The sequence below is a fragment of the Hyaena hyaena genome, unplaced genomic scaffold, assembly GCF_003009895.1.
Source record: "Hyaena hyaena isolate Hyena2069 unplaced genomic scaffold, ASM300989v1 scaffold_88, whole genome shotgun sequence".
NCBI lineage: Eukaryota > Metazoa > Chordata > Mammalia > Carnivora > Hyaenidae > Hyaena > Hyaena hyaena.
In genome coordinates this window covers 1,325,182-1,352,755 of record NW_024080720.1, presented here as the reverse complement: position 1 = coordinate 1,352,755, position 27,574 = coordinate 1,325,182, and the positions used below count along the sequence as shown (strand labels likewise).

At 47.9% G+C, this 27,574-nt stretch overlaps 1 protein-coding gene across 1 annotated transcript in view; it reads right to left on the bottom strand.

Annotated features, from left to right (window-relative positions):
• Positions 1–6,831: 6,831 nt before the first annotated feature.
• Positions 6,832–27,574, bottom strand: part of HS3ST2 (heparan sulfate-glucosamine 3-sulfotransferase 2) — a 94,229-nt gene continuing 73,486 nt past the window's right edge. Inside the window, exon 2 of the mRNA XM_039234438.1 lies at positions 6,832–8,190. Coding sequence (XP_039090369.1) covers positions 7,572–8,190 — 619 coding nt within the window. The 3' untranslated portion in view covers positions 6,832–7,571. The remainder of the gene's footprint in view (positions 8,191–27,574) is intronic.

Genomic DNA, 27,574 nt, shown 5'->3' with positions numbered 1-27,574 from the left:
GGGGTGCAAACCATGTGCCCCCAGCAGTGGGCAGGAGGAAGGAAGTCCTGGGAATAAAGAAGCTGCCGGAAGCCCATCTGTCCTCCCCTGCTTTTCTCTTGCCACTTTTTGTCCACCTTCCAGTCCCTTCTTCAGCAGTCTGAGTGTCTGTATACAGGGGATGCGGATGCCCGATGCCAAGTGGTGGGGGCAAAGGGCTGCCTCTTTCTCAGACACCAGGTTCTGAAGTCAACAGGTCATGTGACAAAGGCAAAATCACCTTGAGAAAAGCCCTCAATCCAACATTGTCACTTTCCCTCCCATCACTGCCATGGATCTGTTTACTTACGCAGCTGGACATCTGATGGAGTAGTTGGCTCGCATGTAGGGGCCATGGAGTATGAAAAATATAAGTAATGATGGATATTAGAATTGCAGTCAGTGAAGCCGAATGCTTACGTTGTGATGGGGAAGTAGGGCTGGAGGGGACAGAAGGTCCATGGCACCCAGTCATGGTCACCGTAATATATGTTCATGGGGCAAAATGGCAGACAAAACTGCTCATGCTATTTAAGTCTCCCCTCCTCTCCCTGAGATAATATATTGGATTTAGGTGAATTAAATGCTTGTATGCCGTGGCTCCGTTACATCATCAGATGAAATGTAATCTGACTCGTCGTAGCACTGTTAGAAAGACGCTCGGCCCGGTGCCCAGAGCTCAGGGTCAGTCTAGACGCCTGGCACTGTGTCTGGATAATGGACTCCAGGACAGTGGATAACAAGACTCCAGGGCCTCTGACTTGTTCTCCCAGGTGTTTCCTGGCTAGAGAGGCAGGGAGACGACAGATGACCCACTTGTGTGGCAGAGCTGGCTATACTGACTCCTCAGTGCTGACTGTGCAGCCTCCAGAGAGAGGAGATATCACACCCACAGCGTGAAATTGCCCAGGGTGAGCGCATTCGCACCAGGGAAACAGGCCGATGAGGCAAATCAGATGTCTCCTCCCTCCATTTCCTCAGAGCCCATTTACTAGTCGGGGATGAGGGCAGGGAGAAGGTGGTGTGGGGGCATTTGCCTTGAGAAGTCAAGTGGAGGTGACAGGAAGACAAATGTGGAAGTCTCAGATGTGGGCAGATACTAGTAGTTGGTTTTAGGAGGTTTTGAAGATGGTTGGAAAATAGTGGGAATCTATGAGACAGTTTTTTTTTTCTTTTCAAACAGTTGGAGTTTCATTGTAACAGACATTGTTACCTGCCTCCCAGTACCTACTCTCCTTCTTCCTTAGCATCGAAATCCTGGGTGGTCCAGAAGAAGATGCTTTCAGCTGAGAGGCTACATTTTCAGGCTTCCCTTTCAGCTAGAGGTGATCAATGAGATAAATTACTGGTAGAATTTCTGGGCAATGTCCTCAGAGTAGAGTTGGTTAGGAGGAGTGTTTTTCTGACTCCCTTCTCTTCCTTTTTCTTTTAACTGGAACACAGATGTGGTAGCTGTGCACCAGCATCCATTTTGGGCCATGAGGATAAAAATCATGGACTAAGGATGATGTGGCAGAGAGGAGGAGCCTAAGTCTTTGATAACAAAATGGAGCTGCTGTGCTAGCCTGTCCAGCTCCAGATTTCTTTCAATGACCTCTTTGAGAGAATAAATCTGTAATTTGTTGAAGCAACTGCTGTCAGTACAAAGAAGTTAAGAATAATTCCTAAATGGTACATTGATATATTTCATGTTAGGAAAAAGAAATAAAGTTTGTTCTAAGTTTGTCTTGGCAGCTGAGGTACAAATGCTTGCTTCCCTCCCCCCCTTTTTCTTTCTTTTAATGATAAAAGCAACACGTCCTCCTTATGTACCAGGAAGCCAAGTTTATCAAGCAAGAGCCAGGAGTTCACTGTCAGGATGTGAGGAGCCCCACCGAGGCACCTATTTATCCATCTGATTTGGTTCTTCAGATTTCCAGTGCTGGACTCTGGGAGCTAGAGAGAGGACGGGGAGATGACAGATGTTCCCCGTGGAAGGACTCTAAGTTGCTGACTGGCGGCCCACCTTATATGGGAAAAGAGTGGATCTGCATTTCGGCCCTCAGTATGGGGTAGGCAGGTGTGAGATACACTCTGAGTTGGTGGAAGAACTGAGAGTAGCCTTGGACCCGGGGTGTGGGGGAGATGGGTCCAATCCAGTGACCATTACTGAGCCACTGCTGTTATTCCTCGGTCCCACTTGCCCCTGCCTAGAAAAACCATGTGCCGGGGGGGTATTTCAGACGGGTCTAGAACACTCTTCTCCAAAAGAGGAATTCCTCCTCACCCTTTAAGGCTTGGCTCCCTTGTCACTTCCTCTGGGAAAGTCCCTGCTCTTTCTGCCTTGTCACGCAGTTTCAGATTATTACCCTAGGTAGTGATTCTTTGTTTACGTGTCTTTCTGCCTCATTAGTCTGAGATCTCCAGGAAGAGAGCAGATAGGAAGTCGAACACAACCGTGTGTCTTCTGTGCCTGGCTGGTCTGCCTAGTAATTAGTAAATTAGGGGGAGGGGATGAAATCCCACTGATGATTCATTTGTTTGCACTTCATCTAATGGGTTCTTCACCTATGTCCACATTGTGCCATTCTTGTCTCCGGGAGATGTAACACGATTGGACCTGTGGTATCTAATGAAAAAGTTGAACTTTATTCTGAGAGGCTGTGAGATTTGTTATAAGGGGGAAGGAGCAGGTAGGAGCCCCATGTCCTTCAGTCTTTGCTGATTTCCATGTTCCATTCCTGTACCGGCTTCAATAATTATACTTGCCTCGCTCTCTTATGCCTCTCCTGTGTGATCTGCTCCAGGGCGGCATCCAGATAGCGGCAATCAGGGGGTTGGGACCCTCATTTTCTAGAGGGAGAAACAGAAGCATAGGGAGCATAAAACAGCTTGTGTGAGGTCCCAGAGTAAGAGAGCAGTGAGCTAGACTTAGAACTCAGGCTCTTTTTTTTTTTTAAAGTTTATTTATTTAAGTAAGCTCAACACGAAAGATGGGGCTCAAACCCATGACCCCAAGATCAAGAGTTGCACACTCTTCCAAAATGAGCCAGCCAAGTGCCCCAGGCAGCCCGTGCTCTTAACCACCGCACTCAACATCCTGCATTTACTACGCTTTGAAATCGTACTTGCTTCATAGGGTTGAAAAGACACAGCCAGCACAACAGCTGCCACACGAACCGCGTTCAGTAAATGTTGGCTGTCCCTACGCCGTACCCTCATTTTGCAAGCACTCAGTAAATGTTTGCTGAATAGTTTTGGGTGTTAATAAGTGTGAATGAGGCTATTTGGTGTTGGGTGTTAAGTGTGAATGAGGCTATTGGGAAAGAGACAGGCACACCCTTGTCCACAGAGACACATGCCTGCACATACTGGAGAGATCAAATGTCAAGTGGGGGCAATCACAAGGCTCCAGGACACCAGGAGAGATCCGAGGGCTCCTCAAAGACAGGGCAGGCAGCCAGCAGAATTGAAAGCATCTTGAATGTCTCAGTGCTCATTCCAGGAGCAGTCAGGGCCAGGGAATCCCGGTGAATGGGTGGGATGGTGGTTGGGGCTGCCATGCATGATTGTGGCATCTGTGTCCTACACAAAGATATTAGGAGGCTGATACCCTGTCTGTGCTCCATTTGCTACACAAACTGTGCCCCTGAAAGGCTGTGTCCATGTCACCCTATTCTCATTTATCTGCCAAGGGGAGTAACTTTTTCTAAATCCCACAAAGATGCTGTGTAAGCTGATAGTAGCACTAAGATCCCAAGAGATCTAAGCGATCCCAGGCAGAAGACAGAGCCTTAGGGACAGCATCCTTTCTTGGGGTTAAGCAATAGTCAAATAGGCTGGTGTTAAGGGGACAGAACCTCAGTAGTTCATATACTCAAATGACTATTAAGTACCCACTGTATGCTGGGCACCACGCTGAAGAAAACGGACATGGACCGTGCTGTCAGGGAGCTTGCAGACCCATGGAGGAGACAGACGTCCAACAAAGGAAACTTACAATGTGAGGGAGTGCTCAGTGTCATAATGGAAGGAAGACAGAATGAAAGAGTGGCAGAGGAGAGGGGGGGCAGTTCTACCCAGAATGGAGCAGGGGATGTTGGGAAGGAGCCCACCACCATATCAGCCTTTTAAGAGGACTAAGCTGGTGTTGGAGTCCAGGGTAAGATCCAAGTAATAGATAGCAGATGGTTGGAACCAAAGAAAGGCAACCTAGGGAGGACTGAGTTCTACCCAAAGGGCTGTGAGAAAGTGGCACCGCTACCCTTGCACAACCCCAGGGGGCACCATTCATAATACGAGGAACTATGAGGAGGAAAGATGTTGCAGCTCAAGGGGAGGAGGCTTGTTCTGCTTGTGCCCCGCTTTCCTCCCAGGAGACCGAATGTTCGAATAGACAATAGCCAGGCCAAATACGACAACAGAACTCTGACCCACAACTTCTGTAGGCAGATGATCAGGACTTGGTCCATGATTGCCCGCACTCCTACTTTTATGTCCGGACTTCCAACTCAGGACCAACCAGAAGAATATCAAACATCTCTGCAAACCAGTTACATAGGCCGCCCCCCTTCTAGTTAGCCAGCCTGCCTCCAGCTTCCCCGTGCACACAGCCTCTAGTCGGGGCACATCCGGAGCCTTCCCAACGCAGGACCCCTTGCTTGGCGAGCTCTGTGTCTGTGGGCTCTGTTGTCTTTTGGGAGGGTCTTCGTGGATTGTGAGACTCCCTTAATGCTGAGTGGGGTGCAGATAAGAGGTGACTCATGAGTACTAGCATGGAATGAGCCTGGTGTTGTGGAATCGCCACATACCTTGGATCGTTAGAGAGAAGCGTGCGTGCATGCCCAGAGGAGTTGTTTTGGTCTCAGATTAAACTTCATCTACTTAAACTGTACTAATTTGGAACTTGTGCAAGTTTGCCCCGGAGCATCCTGGGTGAAAGGGTACATTTGCACTGGATTAAAAATCAGAGTTTGCTAAGCAGATGCATGTACACCAGATTCCACTCATTTCAACTGGGATTTTTGAGGTACTTTAGCCTCTTTCATTTGCATACAATGATTAATATGTTAATTACAATAGACTCTGACCTATTCGTTAGTACTTAGAGCATACTTACTCTAGGTGGCCCAGGAATGCTTATAATGGAGAGGAATGAAGCTGCACTGGGGCACACACAATTCTGAAATTTTGTCAGCTCTGACAAGACTCTCACACCTAATAGGGATAGATCAGCAAAACGTACTCTTTCTTGGGGGTTTCCTTTTTGTCTCCCGTGTAAGTCTGTTTCCCTTTGGATACAGCTTTGGCCACCATGTGGCCCAGGATCACAGGACACCAAACACTTTTGGATGGGGAATGTATAAGGGCAGCTCATTAATGTCCACATACAACCGATCTGTCTTTCTGGTCACCGGAGAGGTTCGGGGCCCCAGCTTCTGGGTGGTGACAGCTCCCAGGACTGGCTCCTTGGTACCATGGGTCCCAGTCATCTGATCTCCTGTAAAATGCTTAGGGCAGGAAGATGGGTCAAGATACAAAACTAATGTCTTAGGCTTTGTGTCCTCCAGACTGTAAATCAGACTCTCATTTCCAGGAAACCTGTACCATGCCTGACAGAGCAGACAAAGGCCAAGTGGCCTCTGAGCTTCAGCGGTCCTTCTCGGCAGGCTTACCTGTGAGTAACTCTGCACCTATCTGGGAATCATGTCCCAGAAGTGCAGTTCTTTGGAGCCTTTCTGCCCATGCCCCCAGGCCTCCAACATCCGCCCACCCTCTCACACTTTCGTCCATCAAATATCTGCTGTGTGCCTAGTGTATGTTAGTTAGCAAGATACAATCTTGGCCCTGGAGAAGCCATGGTGCATGGTGGGACATTTCTACAAATCACACTAATCTAGTGTGATAAAAGCTGTAACTGAGATGCATGCAAACTACCAAGTGAACACAGAAGAGTGAGCAGATAGCTTGGCTGGGGAAGGCTTCACAGATATCATGCAGGTGACACTTGAGTGAAGTCTCATGGAAGCTTCCATTAGCTGGAGACATGGGGTAAGGAGGGAAAGTATTCCAGGCAAAGGCAGAAGGACTTAAGAGAGTTGATAAAAGGCACGGAGTTCTGAGAGTTGGAACAGAGCAAGAGGGAAGAGAAGGAGATGGTGCAGAGACTGTAGTTGGGGTTGTTGTGGGCGCCATGCTGGAGGGTTTGGACTTTATTCTGAGGTCCCAGAACCAGCCAAAGCAGGGTTCAGGGAACCTGAACCAAACTCACACGCCAACAGGGGCCAGGCAGAGATGTCTGTCAGTGAGGCAGACTGGGGGACTGAAGACTGGGGAGCACAGGCTTCATCTGAAGGTAGCAACCGACTGTTGCCATGTTGGGACGCAGTGTAGCCAAGTTTCCCTTAAAAATAAGTGGCAATGCCATTTTATATGAACACTCCCAAGTTTCAGATGTTGGAGATGATTCCAAAACATCATGCTGGCCCAGTAAAAACCTCTGACATCCCATCCGTCCCTGGGCTTCTAGTTTGGCACTTCAGATATCAAGCTTGAGCAGAGAGCTGACAGACTTCTGTTTCAGAAAGAGACTGTCCTGACAGATCTCCACATTTCTGCAGCAGCCTCTGCCAGCAAGAACCTCTCTTCCCCACTCCCCATCTTCACCCCCTTGCTTCTCGCCCACATGGCTTTTGCATCCCTCACTGCCCGCCCGGACCACGCCCCCGCCACAGCCCTCTGGGACCCTTCCCCACACTAACCCCTCCTCTCACACAGGAGGAGCTGAGTGAATGAGCTGTGCTCCAGGCCTGGCCTACAGAGAAGAGCCCAGCATTAAGGACACAAGAGAGCCATATTTATTTCACATGGACAAGCATGATTCCTTCGCATGCTGAACATGAAAGCTCGCGTGAGGAAAGTACCCGTAACAGCAGAATTAATGTGCTTTTGTCCACAGGGAGCAGGGAGGGTCACAAAGTGGGTTTCAAAGACAGTTACCCTTCAAGCAGAGTTGAGACCATAGGCTTTGAAATCTCTGGTTTATTTCATCATCAAAGGGTCTGTCTCCTGGGCGTGGCCATGGGGTGCTTCAGGCTCTGCAATGTCTCGATGAGCTGCTAAGGTCAGGAGGAAGAGGATGGTCTCCTATCCCACCCCCTAGGGTGGCTAGGGAGAGTGAAGCTCAGAGGGGAGGTACATGCCACTCGGAATTAGCAAGCCCACTCGGGATGGACAGTGACAGGGACAGACTGCTGTGCTCGCAGCAACAGAACCATCACCATTTATAATATCTATCGTAATCAGAAGATCTGCTCTTCTTAAAGCAGTTTCCCAAGGCCTCTTATGGGCTGAAGGGAAAGGACTCGGAATGGACTGGACATGCCAGCAGTGGGCCAACTTTGCCTAGACCGACTGGGGAGGGCTAGTGGCAGGGACCCTCTGGTCTCGTGGCCTGAGCTGGGAACCCGAGCTGGGAAAGGGCTGGAGCCTGGGTTTGCCGGGGACCAGGGCTCACAGGCTCTACGGGCAAACCCCACCACGGAGACAAGGAGGGGCCCCTGTGTCTTGGTGGCTCACTCCCACCTGAAGTCCTGTCCAACAGTTTCATAAAATTTAATATTATAAGGTCTATAAAATTCCCGCAGCTGGTCTATCACTTCGGGGTCGATCTGTACATGAGTTCTGCCTTTCGATTTGCCCAGGCACCGAGGCAGGAGGCTCGATTCTGTTTTTCTCAAGCAAGGGAATCCTTTGGTCTTGTTGAAGTAGAAGTGCTTGTCCGTGATGAACCTCTTGATGCCCAGAAAGTCCTGGACCCGGCCCATCTCGCCGGCCGGGTCGGTGATGAGCCGCTCGCCGCTGACGAAGTGGATCTGGGCCAGGGGGAAGTAGCGCAGCCAGCTCTCCAGATGCAGCGCGTACATGCCGATGCGGATGGCATTCCAGGACACGTCCACCTGGCCCAGCGTGCGGTTGCGGAACGAGAGGCCCTCGAAGGTGGGGATGTCTGGCTTCTTGGAGAGCGTCTGCGTGTAATCCGAGATGGCGCGGGTCACCGGGTTCCGCACGACCACGATCAGCTTGGTGTCCCGGGACATGTTGAAGATGCGCCGAGGGGCCTCCTGAGTGACGAAGTAGCTGGGCGTCTTCTCCAATGTGATCTGGCTCTCGAGGGTCCGGGGCATTAGGCTCCTGTGAGGCAGAGCAGCACATGGTCAGACCGGATCCCTTCACCCTGCCCCCTCTCCCCTCGGTGACGCCGGAGTTCCACGCCCATTCGCCTGGTGAGGAACCCACATTAAGAACTAGTCTTTCAGCAGGCTTGACCATGGGCCATAATCACTAGCTGCATGAGGTCTCCAGTGAGGAACCTGCTTCACCCCGTGCTGGTTGATTTAAAAAAAAAAAAAAAAAAAAAAATCTTTAACGGGTTTGCTTCTTTTAAGAGGGGAAACCTAAATGTTCATCAGTATGGGTTAAATAAATGATGGAAATGCCAATGAATAGAATCAGGTATATCTATGTACAAATAGGGAATGATTTCCAAGATACAGTGTTAAATGAAAAAAGGCAAGATATAGCACATTCACCTCAGGAAGGATACACAAGAAACTATAAAAATGGTTGCTTCTGCAGGGAGGGTGTCTTGAGGTGGAGGCAGAGAGAGGAGGTCAGGGATAAATAAGAATTTTTTTTTTTTTTTAAGGAAGCTTCACCCCAGCCCAGAGCCCAGTGTGGGGCTTGAACTCAACGATCCTGAGATCAAGACCTAAGCGGAGATCAAGAGTTGGACACCTAACCGACTGAGTCCTCAGGTGCCCTAAGAATTACTTTATATTGTATAAAAATTCTTATTTTTTGTATTTGCACTTTACGCTGCTTGAAATTTTTAATGTAGTTTATTACATATTCAAAAAATACAAAAGGAGGCCACTAAATATTATTCTGGCAAAAGATATTTCTCAAAATATATTAAGAAAACATTTTTTTTGGTGGGGGGAAGGCTTGTTCTGTAGGAATAGCAAGTGTTTTAGAAATGAGTTCTGATGTCTTCTTCTGCTGGAACACATGTGAACTACATCCTTGGTATAAGCCTGAAATCAGTCCCACCGTGACCTCAGCAGGAAGTCAGGTAATGCAACCTCTTGCTTCCTTACTTGTTAATTTCCTGGTTTTGCTTAAATCGTTAAGGGATGATAGTGGGATGCTCTGAAGTCTCCTTCCCAGATGTGTCTCCTTCAGACCTTGCTGGAGGAGAACACCCTTGGATCCCAGTTGCTACTTCTTTCTGAAGGTTATGTTTTGCACATTAGACCACCCAAAGAATTAAAAAAAAAAAATGCAGATGTCTGGGACCTGTCTGGGATGAACTGATGAGGAATTTATGGGTGGGGTACTTTTTAAAAGCTCTTTAGATAGTTCCAATGTGGAGGCAGAGTTGAGAGCCACCACTAGATCATTTCTCCACCGTGACTCATCCACCCCCAAAGCATTCATCTTCACCTTCCTCTGGAGCAAACATTCCTAGTTCCTGGTCTTCTTCCCCGGTCCCATCGTCATCTCCATCCAGTAACCCAGCTTCACAGTTCTCTAACCCAAAGCTCCATTTTCTCTTTCCTTTTGGCAACTCCTCCTCATGGCCGTACCTTGGGTCTTGTCATTGGAACTGCCCTAGTTCTGAAATGGTTCTCTCTGAAATTCCACTCTAGGACCAGGGAATGGTCCAAATGGTGACCCTCTGAAAGATGGTCCACTCATATGTCCACTTAGAACCTCAGACCTTATTTGGAAAAAGAGTCTTTGCAGATATAAGTTAGTTAAGGATCTTGAGATGAGGCCACCCTGAATCTGGTGGGCCCTAATCCAATGAGCAGTAGCCTTACAAGACACAAGCTGGGGAGAAGAGACAGAGAAGGCGACGTAAAGATGAAGGCAGAGTGCACATATATGTACATCAAGCTGAGAAAGGCCAAGGATTTTGGCACCCACCAGAAGCTAGTGGTTTTAAACCACCTAGTCTGTGGTCATGTGTTATAGCAGCCACAGGAAACTAACACAGACTGTAACCTTATTCCTTCCTACCTTTAGTTAACACAGTCTCAGACTCATTATGCCTGATCTTTAAATTCATCTGATCTCTCTGATTTCATGTTCCTCCATGGCCTGCTCTGGACCCATGAATAACCACTGCATGAGCGTCATGGTCATGAGCATCCTCCTCCTCGTCCCTTGCCCTGTACTGCGTGTTCTCCCCATCTCAAGCAACGCGTCCTTCTAACCTTTCACTCTCTCCCATCCTGTCCTGGGGGTGACAAACGGCAGCAGAGGAAATCACTGACCCTGACAACTGGATCCTTGATTTGCGTATTAATTCTAGCTTCAGTTGAACTCTCAGGCACTGCTCAGTGATTTTTGTATTTATCTTTCACGTTTGTCATAGTAAGTGCTCTACCTTCTCACCGTGAGCTCCCAACTCTACTCCTGTTCCTCCCCATCTACACACAGCTGCTGTCCACCACTTACACATCAGCTCCTTCAGCCTTCCTCTCTTCCACCCTCCACCTTTAGACTGTTATCTGCACCCATCCTGTGCCCATCCCGCTGGTCTCGGATGACTAGGTCTCAGCTGTCCACCCGAGCTGCTGGATCCCTTGCCCTGGTGCTTTCCATGCAGACCTGCACATTACCCCCTGGAACCTGAAAATTCACCTTGTACCTGACAGGCTGACACAACTGGTATCTTGCTTCCAGACTCAAGGTCCATAAGAGGCTCTTGTGAGCTGAAAGTCTGATATTTATTAATAGTGAGTAGGCCATTATGTTTTTAACAATAGGACATCATTATTGGCAAACAATCACAAGTACACATGACTAGAATTCTTTGGCTGAATTTTCTTAGAAATGTGGCTATATTACATTATGACCTGGCACACACTGTAATTACGTGTTGGCCTTAAGGACAAGAGCAGATGACATGATATAGATGTGACGGTGCAGCTGAAGTTCAGTACTTTCCAAACTCTGTGGGGTTATTGATATAAAGGTTTTCTCCAACACCAAAAAGACCTGACAAGCTACTAAGCAGATTTCCTTGCACTACCCTCTAATATGCCAAGGAATACCCGAGAGAGAAAGTGTGGGCACAGCATTTCCCCAGCTTATTTGACTAAGGATACATTTGCCAGGAACACCAACAAATGTCTCTCTCTGTTACCAGTTTGGAAAATTCTGCCCGATTCCAGTGATCTCTGGAATGCCACAGCACTCCCCCAGCTGTGCACTAAACATAGGCCCCACCTTTCCAACTCCCAACTGGCATATCGGCTGCAAAACCAAGTTACAAATACTAAGGAGACACTCACGCCAGACTGTAAACAGTATCGCGCAGCGCTGATCACACCACGAGTCGAATGGCTCATGTGCAAGTTTCTCCATCCCTTACCTGTCTGTTTCTCTGGGGTCGCTAGGATAGAGTACGGGGGACTGTGTGATGACAGTGTGCAAGGACACTCGATATGCCTCCTTGCTCTGTGCACAGGCGGGTGTTGGGGGTGGGGGACATCAGACTTTTCCCAGAGGCCCATTTTTCCTCCTCATGTCCTTGTTTGAATTTTGCTTACCTGTTTCCAGCTGCTAACAGCTGAACTTCTCTCTCAGCTTCGGCCTCCTTTCTTTACTATGCAGCTCTGCAAAAATGACTGGGAGAACCAACCCTCACGGTCTGGGCTCACTCACCTCCCATCTGTTATTTTAACCTGCTCAGTGGCAATTTTCCTACATTTGGCAACGGCCCCCAGATTTCTCTTTGAGGAACTACCGCTCCTGCTTTGGATTAAAATCTTGGCAGGCCGAGGGGTGGGTGCGTGACTGGAGTTAAGACAATCAGTGCCAATTGTGTCATAAAGACTAAAAACGTCTCTTTCAGACTGGAAACTGCGGGGCTGAAGCCTCCTTCCCGGCCTTTCCTACCAAATCGCTGTGCGGTCTTTGTGCTCACCCTGTCTGAGACCTGGTTCTTCCACTTTCCTCTGTGTTCCCTGAGTCCCCACATGTCCTTCCGATAAACGATTACTACTTTAAGTTAGTGAGAGTTGGTTTCTGTTGCTGGCGCCCTGAGAATGCAAGTCTTACCTTTTACAACCTGGCTTCCTCTCTGTGTAAGTCATGCTCCCCCTACTCAATAACAAACTCCATGAGGGCAGGGCAGAGAGCCATTCTGGATCTTCCCAAGGGTCTAACTCGCACTTACCCCATTCCACGTGATCTCCCCCCGCCGACCTGACTCCCCCCTCAGCCTTTAATCACCACTGAGGAGCTGCTGACACACAAGTCTGTAACTGCCGATCCAACTCGCCCATGCTCTGGATTTGCCCGACTATCTGCAGACTGGACACCTCAGCTCAACAACGGAACTCCCCTCTTTTCTCCCCAAACTCACTTCTCTCTTTTGCCTGTCCTTGTAGATGAATCACTGTGAATCCACTCGCAAAGCAGAAAACCTTCAGAGTCATTCTTGATGCCTTCTCGCATTTAATGTCCATTGTTCCACAAAGTTCTCAAGTAGCCCCTGCCTCTCCTCAGCCTGCTCACACAGCCTCAGGCTCTTGTCATATATTTCTCCCTGACTTCCATGCTTCCACTCTCTCTTCCCTTTCAATCTGTTCTGCATCCTGTGTCCACCAGGGAAATCTCTCTAAAGCAAATCCAATCTTATCAACCACCAAAACTATTCTTTTCAATAAGGCCTGTAGTCCTTGACTTGGTACTTAAGGCCACTGTCTTGCCTTTCTAGAATTAATCTCCTGCCACGTCCTGGCAACCCGATGCTCATGTCAGGCTGAATACAAGATCCATTCCCCAAAGCCCATCATGTGCTTTGCAACTTGCTGAGTTTTTGTTTTTAAGACTCTGGATCATGCTTCTTTGTGTCTCTCACTCTGGTTCCAAGTCCAAACCAAAAGTCACCACCTCTGTGAATCCTTCCTTGTAATTTCATGACATTTGGTGCATCCAACTACCAGCAGCCTCATCCCATTGTGCAGAACTTATCAGATACGCATTTACTTATATCACCACATTGTCAGCAGCTTGGGCATGTTTCTTGTGCGTTTTTGCCTTCCTAGAACAATACCCAGCAAACCACAGGTGCTCAATAAATAGATCAAAGATCCACTGTCAAAGGCAAGTGCCTATTGAGAGCTCATCTTGAGTCCTCTGAAGTTACCAGTGTTAGTTCAGGAAGCCCAGCCTTTTCTGGGCATCCTGGCCTTGGGCAGAGGACCGGTTTCATCAGATAGTCCTGAGTAAGGGGGATCATGGTGCCATTTTTAAGATTTTATCAAGGCCGCTGGTACTCAGGCGCACAGACTAAGGGAGGTCCAAGCTCTGCTTCAACCAAACCTCCACATCTAAGGTGAAATGAGAAGTAGGAAGGAACACATCTTGTGCCCTTTTTGGTTTGCCACCTACACACTGTCCTTTGCCCCGGGATCCCACGGTGTTGGGCAGGCACTGGGCTGTGGTCAGTCTGCAGTGAGGCTAGGGGTGTGGGGGATAAAATGCTGCCTGCTGGGACCACCTGTGGGGCTTCTGGAGAAAAGTAACTGGACAGGCCCCACAGCAGACTGTTTAAATCAGAAACTCTGGAAGTGGGCCCTGGACTCCCGCAACTTTAAAGCTCTCCAGATGATCCTGGTGGGTCACCAGGGTCAAGAACCACTGTTGCTTTAGCCACCTTAGCCTAAAATACAGTTGTTCATGAGTATCAACTGGGGTGCACGTTACAGAAGAAGAATCCCAGGCCCCTTCCGTCTGCATTCTGATTCAGTGGGGTTTGTTGTGTCGGAACCTCTATTTTAAACAGGCTCCTCCCATGATTCTTACCATCAGAAAAGCTTGGGAAACGCAGCCTTAATAAAATGGACTCTCCCGAGTAATGTGATTATGTTCATGACTCTCTAATACCTATTTATTTGTATGTTTAGGTTTCTGCCCATCCTGGCCCCTAACCACTATTCTCTTGTAAATTTTTTTTTTTTTAATATTTTTATTTATTTCTAGGAGAGAGAGAGAGAGACAGTGTGAGCAGGGGAGGGTCAGAGAGAGAGGGAGACACAGACTCTGAAATAGGCTCCAGGCTCTGAGCTGGCAGTCAGCACAGAGCCCGATGCGGGGCTCGAACCCACGAACCGCGAGATCATGACCCAGGAGAAAGTCGGACGCTTAACCGACTAAGCCACCCAGGCGCCCCACTTGTAAATTCTAAGAGAATCAGGTTCATGTCTGTCTTGTTCACTATTCTCAGCACCAAGAAGACCGGCATGTGGTAGGGGGTGCAGAAAAACAGAAATCAGGGCTTTAACGTGGGAAGAGTGAGGAAGAAGCCATTTGTATGTGCCACTGTGTGTCTCTTTCCCACGCAGCCCAAGTCTGTACTCTCACCTACTTCCTGAGGGAAAAATCACAGACTTCCTGAGGACCCTACCAAAGAAAAAACATCTAAATACCCTCTTGGCAGCTTGAGGCTGGAAAGGATATTTTCTACCTACCCCGCGGAGCAGAGACCACTCCCTGGGCCCCCACTGTCCACACAAGGGCTGTCCTATGCGTGTCCTCACACGAGAGCCTGGGGAGGGCCTCCCTGGGGACTTAGGGAACTGGCACACCTCTGATTATTACTGAGAGGATTCTCTGGAAGACTTCATTTTCTACTAAATCTGTACACCCCATGTATGTGTTCTGGAAGCCTGGCTGCCTGGGGGACTTGGGTGATTTATTAGCTCCTAACTGGGCAACCAGGCTCCTTGAAAATCATTGCAGTCTCCAGGGGGATAATTAAGAGTGGAAGAGGAGGAAAAAAGCTTTATTGCAAGAAACTGGTTCTTAAAACGAAACCTGCCAACCCCCTGCATGCCGGGCTCAGTGCATGCATGGCACCTGTGGCCGTTTCTCCTCATCTGGTTGAGAAGAGAAATGAGGACCACTTCCTTGCAGGTCCACGGCCCCAAGTCCTCACACTTATGTGACCCTGGAGCAAAACATGAAGTCCCAGCTTGAACCGCGTCAACCATTCTTCACTGCTCACAGGATAAAGGCCTGAACAGGATTTATGTGGCTCTTAGTCTGGCTCATGGCCACCCGGGGCTCCAGCCAGCGCGGTCTATTCAAGGTTCTCCCCACGAGACTCTATCTCATGCACAGGGACCTTTTACATGTTGTATGCTTTGGGCGAAGTGCCCTGCAGCCTGTTGGGCAAAACTTCAGCTCTTAGCTCATCATCACCTCCACCAGGGAGTCTTCCCTTCCTGGAAGACTTAGGCATTTGCTACCCTTGTGATTTTGTGGTGTAACCACTATGGATACATCCCACATTTTACACATGATCTGTGTCTATCAGAGCCCTAGAGTGTAAGATCATGGAAGGCAGGGATCATGACTGTCACATCTCTACACTGACAATGCTTATCCAATGCCTGGTATGCACTCATGTATTCAAGCATTCATTAATCACCTACTGTATGCCAGAGATACAAAGATAAGCAAGTCTATGTCCTCAGAGAGTTAACAGCCTTATGGAAACGGGTGGGGGGAGGGTCCTCACTTCCCAGTGTGAGGGCCAGCACCTGAACTTGGCTTCCTACCAGGGCTTCTTCCCTCTGGCAAGAGGGGGTATGCCCGAACCTAGTTTTTCCCATAGGCCATCAAGGTGGTGGGTTGGGGCTTTTCCAGGTAACTCCTGGAAACAGCTGGCATCTCCTGGAAATAGCAGCCTGGTGTCTCAGTACTATGATTATCCCCCAACCGGCAGGGCTATTCTCACCCCTGCCCCTAAGACGGGAAGTTGATGGATATATGGGAGCAGAGTCCCCTTCCTGGAGCACAAACCAGTCTATCCAGGCCCTGGCATATCTCGGTGTGATGGCCAGACAACAGTAACGCCACGCCTGCCTCTTCTACTGAGACCCTGGTGTGCATGTTTCCCCAGTAAAGCTTATTCTCTCTTCTGTACCTTGCACATGGGGAATTTGTCCTGGGTCCTGCCATGTGAGAGACCAGAAAAGGACCCTCCTTATGTGATACACGGAGATGTTCAGGGGGCAGTGGACTACTCTGGGGCTGGTTGTGAATCAAAGAGACCTGAGTTTGAGTCCTGTCCCTTGTTACCCACAGAAAGGGGCACACAGCTTATTTCTCTGAGCATATAATGTGCTCCAGGCTCATCCACATTGTGACAACCAGCAGGGTTTCCTTCCTTTTATATGATTGAGGGAAATAAGCCCGGCACAGAAAGACAAATGCTATATATGATTCCCTATGTAGAACTTAGAGAACCAGAGAGTAGATGCCGGTGGGGGAAGGGAGGATGCGAGGGGGAGATGTTAGTGAAAGGGTTCACACTTCCAGTTAGAAGATGAATTAAGTCCCAGGGATCCAATTATAGCATGATGACTCCAGTTAACAATACTCTACTGTATATTTGAAATCTGCCAAGAGAGTAGATCTTAAGTCTCAGTGCACGCGCACGTATGCGCGTGCACACGTGCGCACACACACACAGAGTAACTACATAAGGTGACTGATATGTTAATTAACCTGACTGTGGTAATCATTTCACAATGTACACATATATGAAATCCTCACATTCTGTATCTTTTTTAAAAAAGAAGGCAACGAGGGGCGCCTGGGTGGCTCAGTTGGTTAAGCCTCCGACTTCAGCTCAGGTCATGATCTCGTGGTCTGTGAGTTCCAGCCCTGTGTTGGGCTCTGTGCTGACAGCTCGGAGCCTGGAGCCTGCTTCAGATACTGTGTCTCCCTCTCTCTCTGCACCTCCCCTGCTCACTCTCTTTCTCTCAAAAATAAACATTAAAAGGAAAAAAGAAGGCAACGAACACGCAGTACGCATTGGCTTTCCACATGGCCTGTGAATGACTGAGTATATTCTCCTTCAGATTCACATGTTGAAGCCCAAACCCTGGCCCCCAATGTGACTGTCTTTGGAGGTGGGGCCTGTTGGAGATAATGAAGTCATGAGAGTGAAGTCCTCACAAATGGGCTTAGTGTTGTTATAAGGAGAGAGACAGGAAAGGGGATCTCTTCCTGCCCCCAACACAGGTAAGGATCCAGCAAGAAGGCGGCCGTCCGCAGACCAGGAGAGCTCTCACCAGGAACCAAACTGGCCGCCACTCTAATCTTGGGCTTCTAGCCTCCAGAATGGAGAGAAGTAAACAGATGCCTTGCTGAAGCGCCCCCACCCATCCATGGTAGTGTCATCACAGCAGCCTATGCTGACGCACACGCGGTCACTGATGCCCTGGACATAAGCTAGCGCCTGCTGCACGGCGGCCAGGGGGCCCAAGCGGTCTCGGCTCTGTGGGTGAACCGCCTCCCGCCATCGCTACATGAACTCCAGGAGGCTGCCACCCTCACTATTCCTGCTCGCGAGCAGAGGAAACTGGGGCACCGAGAACCCACGTCATCGCCAAAGCAACAGCAAGTTCCAGAATCTGGATTCAAGTGTGACTCTAGCACTAGAAGAAAACGTGAGAACATAAAATTAATCTTGGCACAAGGACAGCCTTTCTAAGCATGAGACAAAAATCATGAAGGAAGAAGCTGAAAAGTTAGACCTCATGAAAAATGGAAGTTTCCGAAATGGGGAAAAAAAAACCCCACCACAAATAAAACAGAAGAAAAAGGACCCCCTGGAAAAATATTTGCAGCATGTGAGACAGGGAAGCAAAGGGATGACTTCATCTATATTGTTTCAAAATTCTGGCAAATCAATCAGAAAAGGAGAACCAGCCGGTGAAAGACGGCCCACAGGCCACGAGAAGAGTTAATAGTAAAAGAGCTCAAATTAAAATAAATACATGAAAAGACACTTTCCATCTGTCCCAATGTTAAAGAAACACAAATTAAAACTATGATGAGGGGCACCTGGGTAGCTCAGTAGGTTAAGCGTCCAACTTCGGCTCAGGTCATGATCTCTTGGTCTGTGGGTTTGAGCCCCGCATCAGGCTCTGTGCTGACAGCTCAGAGCCTGGAGCCTGCTTTGGATTCTGTGTCTCCCTCTCTCTCTGCCCCTTCCCCACTCATGTTTGATCTCTATATCTCTCAAAAATAAACAATTTTTTTTTTTAAAAAAAGATTATTCACCTTTAACACTGAAAAAAAATTTTTTTTTTTACAAAGTGATAACAGTTACTGCTGGCTTACAGTTGAACTAATAAGTACTCTCTAATATCTGTAGGAGTGTTCATGGGTGTGGTCTTCAGGAGGGCAAGTAGAGATTGCCTCTCCAAATGTAAAACTCACCCTTTTATTTTTTTAAGTTTGAAAGAGAGAGAGAGAGAGAGAGCGAGCCCACGTGAGCAGGGTAGAGGGAGAGAAAATCCCAAGCAGGCTCCGAGCTGTCAACACAGAGCCTGGTTGCAGGGCTCAAACCCACGAACCATGAGATCATGACCTGAGCTGAAATCAAGAGTCAGATGATTAACCAACTGAGCTATCCAGGTGCCCTAAAATGTACCCTCTAATCCAGCAATTCCACTTCTGGAAATTCATTTGTACAGGCAGGTGAAGACCTGTGTGCATGGATGTTTGTTGCAGCATCTGAAATAGAGATGGGGAGGCCCAACCAAAGACCCCTGGTCCTCTGTCCAGAGCGGAGCTGTTTCTAGAGGACCAGCCTAGGACCACATTTCCCAGCACTCACTGCATGCGCGAGGGGCACTGTGCCTGGTTTCCTGCCTCGGACAGCGAGCAGAAGCACCGTGTGCGACCTTCAGCCAGAGTCTGTGCTGTGCTCACAAGGTAGGTGATCCCTCTCACTGTCCCTTCTGTCCACTAGTTGAGTGCGGGGAACTCCTGAGGTCCCAGAAGAGGGATGGGACTTTATTTCCACCTTTCCCTTTCTGCACTCGGTGGGTTTTTCTTTGCCATAACCATGTGTTCCTTGTAGTTAAAAAGTCTCCACTGATACTGTTCGGGAAGAAGACAGCCTGGATGGGAGCAATTTCGTGGAGTGAGGGGGAGAAAGCGTGTTGGGAGGAGCAGAGGTGTGGGTGGGAAGAAAGGCTGTGGGAGCCCCGGAATGTTCAGCTCTGCTCTCAAGAGGGGAGAAGGGTGGCCTGGGTGTTGGAGGAATGGTTTTTGCTGCTGCCTATACAGCTCGGTAAGTTTTCAGGCAACTGGACCTCAGTTTCTCAGGCACCATCTGTGCCCAGCCTGGCCTGACCGTGGGGACACTGTCAGGGCGCCTTCTGGGGTAACTCCGGATCCCCACCTTCTTTCTCAGTCGGGGCTTGGCACCTTCCCTTCGCCCTGGGGGTGGTCCCTTCCATCAGTGCCCTTCACACTTCAATGTGCATCATCTGAACCACAGGGGTCTTGCTGGAATGCACGTTCTGATCAGGTAAGGCTACGGAGGGGGCCTGAGATTCTGCACTGCTGAGCAGCTCTGCAGGGAGGCTGACCCGCTGGTCCACGGACCACAGCGAGAGCAGTGAGGTCTTACAGGAGTCCTGGTCATGCCGGCACAGGGCATCTCAGTAAACGTTCACTGCACTCAGCGGAATCAGCTAATTCTTTTTCTACTAATTTTTAATTAAAAATTTTTATTTAATTTTGAGAGAGAGCGCGAGAGAGCAGGGAGGGGCGGAGAGAGGGGGACAGAGGATCTGAAGCAGGCTCTGCATGGACAGCACAGAGCCCAATGCGGGGCTCGGACGTAGGAAATGCAAGATCACAACCTGAGCCGAAGGCAGACGCTTAACCGACTGAGCCACCCAGGCGCCCCTATTTATTTTTTATTGAGATATAACTGACATATAACATTATATTAGCCTCAAGCGCACAACGTGATTCGCTACATGCACATATTGCAAAATGATCGCCACGACGAGCCTACTTAACATCCATCACTACACAGTGACAAAAATTTTTCCCCTGATGAGAACTTCTGTGGTCTACTCTCTAAGCTAGCTCTCAGATATATGGTATTATTAACTGTAGTCACCATGCTACAGAGTTCAAGTCTTTTTGATTTTTAAAAAGCTAATCATCTAGCCCTCCACCCTCCCCTGCTACAGTCATATGTTTCTCCTTTTCTCCCCAAAGTTCTTGAAATAAAGCTCAGTGACTCCACTTCGTCTTCTCACATTCACCCCCCGGCTTGTCCCACCTGCCACCCACCCCATGACCCCATGAGGCGGCGGTGAGTCCGCCCCGAAAAGGCAATCCCAATTTTATCCTGGTCTTGTCACATTTCTGTGGCATCGGAGGCGCCCACTCCCTATTTCGTGAGAAATGTGCTTTTTTTCTTGGCTTTGGGAACACAGGTCTTCTCCACGCATATTTCAGTTCTTTTCCCTCAGGTTCCCATTTACCTTCTCGTGTCTCAGTTGATAATCCCACGAACCACCAGGCGCCCAGGCCACCCCCACAGCTAATCCAGTCTCCTCTGACACGGGCCCCAGCCAGCTCGGGACCACACAGCTTTCTCATCCAAGGTCAGAACTGCAGGGAGCAGATCAGTACTTCTCTGGAGCGAGGCGCTAGCTTCTAGTACCCGTTCTGAGCCAGCTCGCTCTCCCGTGACCCCAGCATCCAGGAAGCAGAACAGTACCTGGAGCTACACCAAGTCGTACCCAGGCCACTAGTGATGGTACCAAGTGGTGGCTGAGGGGGTCTTCACTCCCCTCAGTCTCTCAAAGACAATCGGTCTGAAAAGAGATGGGGGTAAGGGAGAGCACACTGCTCCAGGGCATCTGAACCTGGCAGACCAGCTCCACTACAAATGCCCGACTGCCCAACCCAAAGAGGGTCTCGGCACAGCCGGCTGTTCCAGCACGGTCCTCTGGCCCAGCCACTCTCCCGCTCTGCACAGTGGCTATTTCAGACCCTTCCTGCTCGCTGCCAACGATCAAAGCCTGGCCCTTCCTGCCCCTCTCTGCAGACGAGCTTGCATCACACTCCACAGAGAACTAAAGAAGCCGTTAGGATGGAAGGCCCTCACTATCCTGCCAGACGCGTGAGGTTTTCCGCAGTGAGCAGCCCCAGGCCCAGGCTGGAGGGGGTCAGCCCAGTGGCTTTCTGCTGCCCGTGTCCCCGCGTCCACCTCCCAGTGTTCCCTGCCTGCAGCGTCCACGGAGGCTCCACCTTCCTCCACTTTAAGGACCTGTCAGTCCCTGCAAGCTCTGAATGCTTCCCAAGCATCTGCAAACTCCCCAGCCAATGATGGGGTGAGTCAGTGAGTTTATGTTATTTTGTTAAACACCAAGCTTTACCGTCTCCCACTCCAGAGTCCCTGGGGCTCCTCAGTTTGGCAGGGAGGAGTTGCCAGCCTGCCCCACTTCCTGCAGCGTAACAGTGCCCCCTCGTGGGAGGTGAGCCAACGGCAGCTGCTGGAGTGAACCCCCTGCCTGCCTCTTGGCAAGTCCCTGTTGCCTGCCTGGGAGGAACTGGCCCGACAGGAGTCATTTCCATTTTGTCTCCCGCACATGCAAGTGTCCCAGAGTACATGAAGGCCCACGTGGCAGAGGGGAAGCCAGGGCAGCAAGGAAAGAAAGCCGTGGGCAGAGTGGCCAGGAATCAGCTGCTCAAATATCATCCAGGCCTCTGATGTGCCCAACGCCACATGTAAGATTACTGAGTCACCGACCCTTCTGCAGGGTCCAAGGCCTGTCCAAACCACACCAACTTGGATTCTTGTGCAGGCTGTGGTGCCGAACGGCCCAGCCCTGCATTTCAGATCTGGAAAGCACTCGGGATGCCCCACACAAGGTGCTGGCGGGCACTCCTGAAGCCCCGAACCCTACTGCTTCCTGTCCCCAGGCATCCGCTGTTCTTCCCACCTGGGACACTTTCCTCTGGTCTTCCCATGGCTCAGTCCTTCTCATTCTTCCATCTCTGTTCAAATGTCACTACTCTCTAAACCCTATGGTTTATCTCCCACAGAGCTCTAAGCAGAATCTGTAATCATCTTGCTTATCTGTTTGTGTATCTAATGCCTTTCTCCGCAGCTGGTCTGCAAGCCCCATCGGTAAAGGGTGGTGTCGTCCTGGGCGACTGTGATATCTCTGGTCCTTGCCGCTGTGGCATCCCATCACAGGCAGCCAGGAAAGAAGGACTCATGCTGATCGAATGGAGAACATGGGTAGGAATCAAAGCCCAAATCAAGAAGACCTATACTCCTTAAGGAAATCTCAAGGATTTCTGTTCTAACAAGCAGCCGGAGCTCTTGGGAAAGGGTTTCCCAAAGTGCAGTCATTTCTCACCTGTGGTGTGCGAGGGATTCATGGGTGGAGCTTACATTTTTTAATAGTTATGTGTTTACTTTAATGTAATGTTAGAAAACTGGAACTAGGACGTCACCTTTATTTCACAGATTTCCTTGCTGAGGATGAGGCTTAAATACGTAGTGAACACAGAAAAATGTGAACTGATCTAAAGACGAACATTAAGTAACAGTACAAATGGCACATGAATATGAGAAAAAGCTCATCTTCCAGTGATTAGAGTTTGGGAAACTCTGGCTCAGGGCCACAGGGAATCCCAGCCAGGCTAATATGGACGTATACTCGTTCAATACATAATTATGGAGCACCTACTATTTGCTAGCCATTGTGCCAGGTGCTGCAGCATGGCTCTAAGTAAAATAGGTGTAGCATGACACCTCTCATCTGGTAGAGGAGATATGGACAAATAAATAAACATAGAATTACTACATGGGGTGAAGGAAAAGGAATTGAGTGGCCAGAGATACCCCAGAGGGTACATCTGAGCAGAAGGTTAAGAGGCGAGCATAGACTTGGATGAAAAGACAATCCTGCAGAGAAGCTAAAAATGCTTTAGTAAATGACACTTCTAGCAGTAAAGAGCAGAATTAGTGGGGGAGCCCGGGGACCTCAGTTGGTTAAATGTCCGATGATTGATTTCAGCTCAGGTCATGATCTTGTGGGTTCGTGAGTTCAAGCCCTGCATCAGGTTCCTCATGCTGATAGTGTGGAGCCTCCTGCTTAGGATTCTTTTTCTCCCTCTCTCAAAATAAGTAAGCTAAAAAAAAAGAAAAGAAAAAGGGAGCAGACCTAGTGACACAGTAAATAAGAATCAGAACACACTTGAGCTTGATCTTGAGCTTCTCAAGGAAGGGTCCACAGGACTGAACTAATGGGGGAGAGGGCAACATGGAAGACAGAGTTGTTATAAGCAACGCCCAGTCTGAGATGTTACTGAAGAGGAAACCTGAAACAAGCTGGACAGAGAGAGAGGCTAAGACTTCATTTAAGAGACATTTCTGGAGATAAAAGATGACTGCTCGGGCAGATCAAAAGGCCAGTGTAGTCTTAATGAGATAAAACCCACATCTAGGAATGCGCCCATGCATCCATGCACCCATCCACCCATCATCTATCTGTACACACACACATAAGGAGAAACATTTTAAATTACACACAACGGCAAAAGTTCTTTCAGCATTATAGGTACCCAAAATGGATAAAGCAAACAAAATGGGTTTTCTACAAATTCAAGCCAGACGAGGACTTTGCAGCAGCATTAAATGCTAGAAAAACAGATTATCATCCAGAGAGTTTTGCAGGGAAAAAGAAATTGTGACTCTCGGTACTTGGCCAATTTGCTTGTGAAGGCAAAAGAAAAGTTATTACAAGATGTGCAACAGCTTGAAAAGCATCCTGCCTCGCTTTCCAGAAAGTTCCTTGAAAATGAAAGCGATGACCTAAGTGGTGGCGAGAAAGAATTTGAGAATGGGGAGGTCGTTCAGAAAAGGGCAATGATTGGGATCAAACAAGTGCGAAGCCCAGATAACCAATAAATTCAGCTCCTGATATCACGGTTTTTCTTTAAAAAGTAGAAACAATAATTTATACCTCCATAAAGTTAAAAATTAGTAACCTGACAAATCAAACTTAATATCCTAGATTAAATTAACCAAGATGTTGGTGACAGAGGAGGCGGGGGGTGGGGAGCAGAGTGGAAGTATATGAGGCTCTTTCCCAACGTGCACTGCCTACTCACATGCTCTATGAGAGCAGAGGAAAACGAGCAAGTAAAAACAGGACATGGACCTTCCAAAACATCAGAAAATTAAAAAAAAAAAAAGAAAATGCAGCTTATATAACAAGAGATGGGAAAGGAAAGCCAGGAAAAAAAAACCAGCCAAAATCATAGAGCAAGATGACAGAAGTATTCAAGTAGGAATGATTGTGTTAATATTACAAATTACTGAAAATAGGCTAAACACCACAAGGGTTTGAAATGACAACAATAAAGACTTCTCATCCTAAAATAAAACCTATCATGTTCATGTTTCGAGACCACCCCAGGACACGAGAACAGAAACAGTTTCTATGAAAGTGGAGAGGTTCGTATACTTCAGGGAAATGCCAGTCTAAGACAGCCAGAGTCATGAATTAGCACCAGGAAGAGCAGAATCCAAGACAAAGACGTTAAATGACACAAAGTGTGTCATCTGCTATCAACAGAGGGCCCAGGTCCTAAGACAACTGCTGTAGAACATTGAGGAGCAAGCACAGTGTTATCTCCACACCCTCTTGGGTCACCACTAAATTGATAGCGAACATATATTTATAAATATATATATATAAAGTATATATAAATATAAAGTCTGCATATTCAGGGAAAGGGTGAGGACTTGGTGGCAGACAACATATAGAGACATGGTTTTGAAATAATTTTTTTTTAACATTTATTCATTTTTTGAGAGAGAGGGAGGGAGACAGAGTAGAGTGTGAATGGGGGAGAAGCAGAGAGAGGGAGACACAGAATCCGAAGCAGGCTCCAGGCTCTGAGCTATCAGTATAAAGCCCGATGCGGGGCTCAAACTCATGAATCATGAGATCATGACCAGAGCCAAAATCGGATGCTTCACTGACTGAGCCACCCAGGCGCCGTGAGACATATTTTGGAAGAAGGGAGGCTGATATGTGAGAGGTATTGGAAGAGAGAGCCAAAACCTGAGACTGCAAGGTGGAGAGGGTGTCACTAGTGAGAAGAAAGTGGATTCTTGCCAGGGAATTTTCTGGAATTGGAGGCACCAAGGAGCCTAGTGGGGCAAAAGGCACAGGCAAACGTACAGTCGGTGTTGGAGGTGGCATTAGAAGCAGCAGCCGCATTGCAGAGCTCTTCCCCAGCCCTGCGGCCAGGCCACTGCTCTGCTCCCCTGATCGGGGGTGGGGGAGGTGGGGGGGTGTTGGGGGAGCTGGTGGCGGAGATTATGCTTGGGAACTACTGAGCCAGCAGCCCCAGACACCTGGCACATGGAGGGGGGCGGGTCGCTTGTCAGCACATGGGCAGGCAGGCCATCTTCTACCCCAGGCTGACAAGCAGACGCTCCCTGACCAGTGGAGATTTTGAGTAGTATCTACCAAAGCATAATTTATTAAAAGAAAAGTTGTCACGTCCCATTGAGATCCATTATCATTACATTTAATACAAAATCATAATTCAGTGCAGAAATAGGTCAGAAGAAAAAATGATCATTTCAACAGATTCCAGAAAGGCGCTTAGTAAATTCAACATCCATTGCTAATCAAGAAAAAGATAATCTTCAGAAACCAGGAAGGCTGACTCTTTAACACGAAAAAAGGACATCTACTAGCATACTGAAAGGATGAAATCATACCAACATTGAAGGCCATGGGGCAGGTACAGCTGTAAGTACCTTACCATGTATTATCTCATTTAAACCTCACACAGGTAGGTATTTGTATTAATCTTATTTACGCAAAGAAATTTGGCACAGAGAAGTAACTCGCCCAAAGACCCAGGGCACTGACTCATGAAGCCAGGATATAAACCCAGGCATTTTGAATCTAGTGACTCTGTGCTCGTAACCCACAGGCTACGAGTCTCATTAAAATTAGGCAAGAGAAAGATGCCAGCTAACAGAATATTTAATATTGTTCTATAATTTATAGACAGTTCAATTAAAACATTAATAAATGGAGAGATGGGAAGTCATAACGTTAGAAAGACATCCATTCTTCTCAAATTAATCTATAAATCAAATGTAATAGCAATCTAAATCCCAAGAGGATTTAAAAAATTGAATTTGACATTACAATTACAAAGTTTCTTTTGGACGAATAAATTAAAGATAAGAGCTAATGCACTGTGCTGGAAGGAAGAATCATGGGCAGGAAACTCAAGGTCACACCATATATATTATGAAGCTGTAGTAATTAAAACAGTGTGGTTCTGGCTTGGGCATAGACAAATGGATGAAGAGAATCCAAAATCAGAGACAAGCACAATGCAGTGAAGGTGGCATTTCAAGTCAGCTGGAAAATTATGGTTCATGGGAACACTGGTGGGGCAATCAGCAAACTGGGGGAAAAAACGGCATCAGGTTTCTTCATTTACACCTACACCAGGGTGAATTCAAGATCAGAGAAGTAATTCCAAGGGAAAAAGAAAACAGAATAAGGGATGAAAATATCAGTAATACGTAGGGGTGTCTGGGTGGCTCAGTTGATTAAGCATCGACTCCTGGTTTTGGCTCAGGTCATGATCTCATGGTTCACAAGATCAAGCCCTGCATCAGGCTCTTTTCTGTCAGCACAGAGCCTGTTTGGGATTCTCTCTCCCTCTCTCTCTGCCTCTCTGCTCAATCTAAGTAAATAAAAAAAATTTAAAAATCAGTAAATATGTATATATTCTTGAGAACCGGGAAGGCTTTATGCCCGTAATACCAAAGGAAGAAAGCAAAGAAAAAGACTTTAATATGACCACAGAAAAATTTTAAAGTTTTGGGAGACCAAAAAAAAATCACCAAAAGCGGACATAAAATGCAAAGGAATAAACTGTGTTCTGTATATAACTGATAAATATTTAATATCTTTAATAGAGTTTTATAAATCAGTAAGGAAAACACCCTACTAGAAAATGGAGGAAAAGGCACAATTCCTGAAAGAAGATATAAAATTGGAGAAATATTAAAATTCATCAGGTACCAAAGAAATCCAAATTCAATCGAAAGAAGATAGCATGTTGACCTATCATAAAATTAAGAATTATTTAGTGTTGGCAATGGTGAGCAGAAACATGCATCTCATAGAAATGCTGGGATTGCAAATAAGTTTAAAATTTATGGAAGGCACTCTTTAGAATTTGTCCGGTCAAAATGTTAAGATATTTTCAGGCAGATATGTATTTTCAGGACGTGCAACACGGTATTTGTTTAAAGTGGTAGAATATAGGGGCGCCTGGGTGGCTTAGTCGGTTAAGCATCCGACTTTCGCTTAGGTCAAGATCTCGCGGTTGGTGGGTTCGAGCCCCACATCGGGCTCTGTGCTGACTGCCAGCTCAGAGCCTGGAGCCTGTTTCAGAGTCTGTCACTCCCTCTCTCTCTGACCCTACCCTGTTCAGGCTGTCTCTCTCTCTCCTAGAAATAAATAAAACACTTAAAAAAAAAAAAAGAGTATGTTCTTAGGGCGCCTGGGTGGCTTAGTCGGTTAAGCGTCCGACTTTTGCTTAGGTCATGATCTCGCGGTTCGTGGGTTCGAGCCCCGCATCGGGCTCTGTGCTGTCAGCTCAG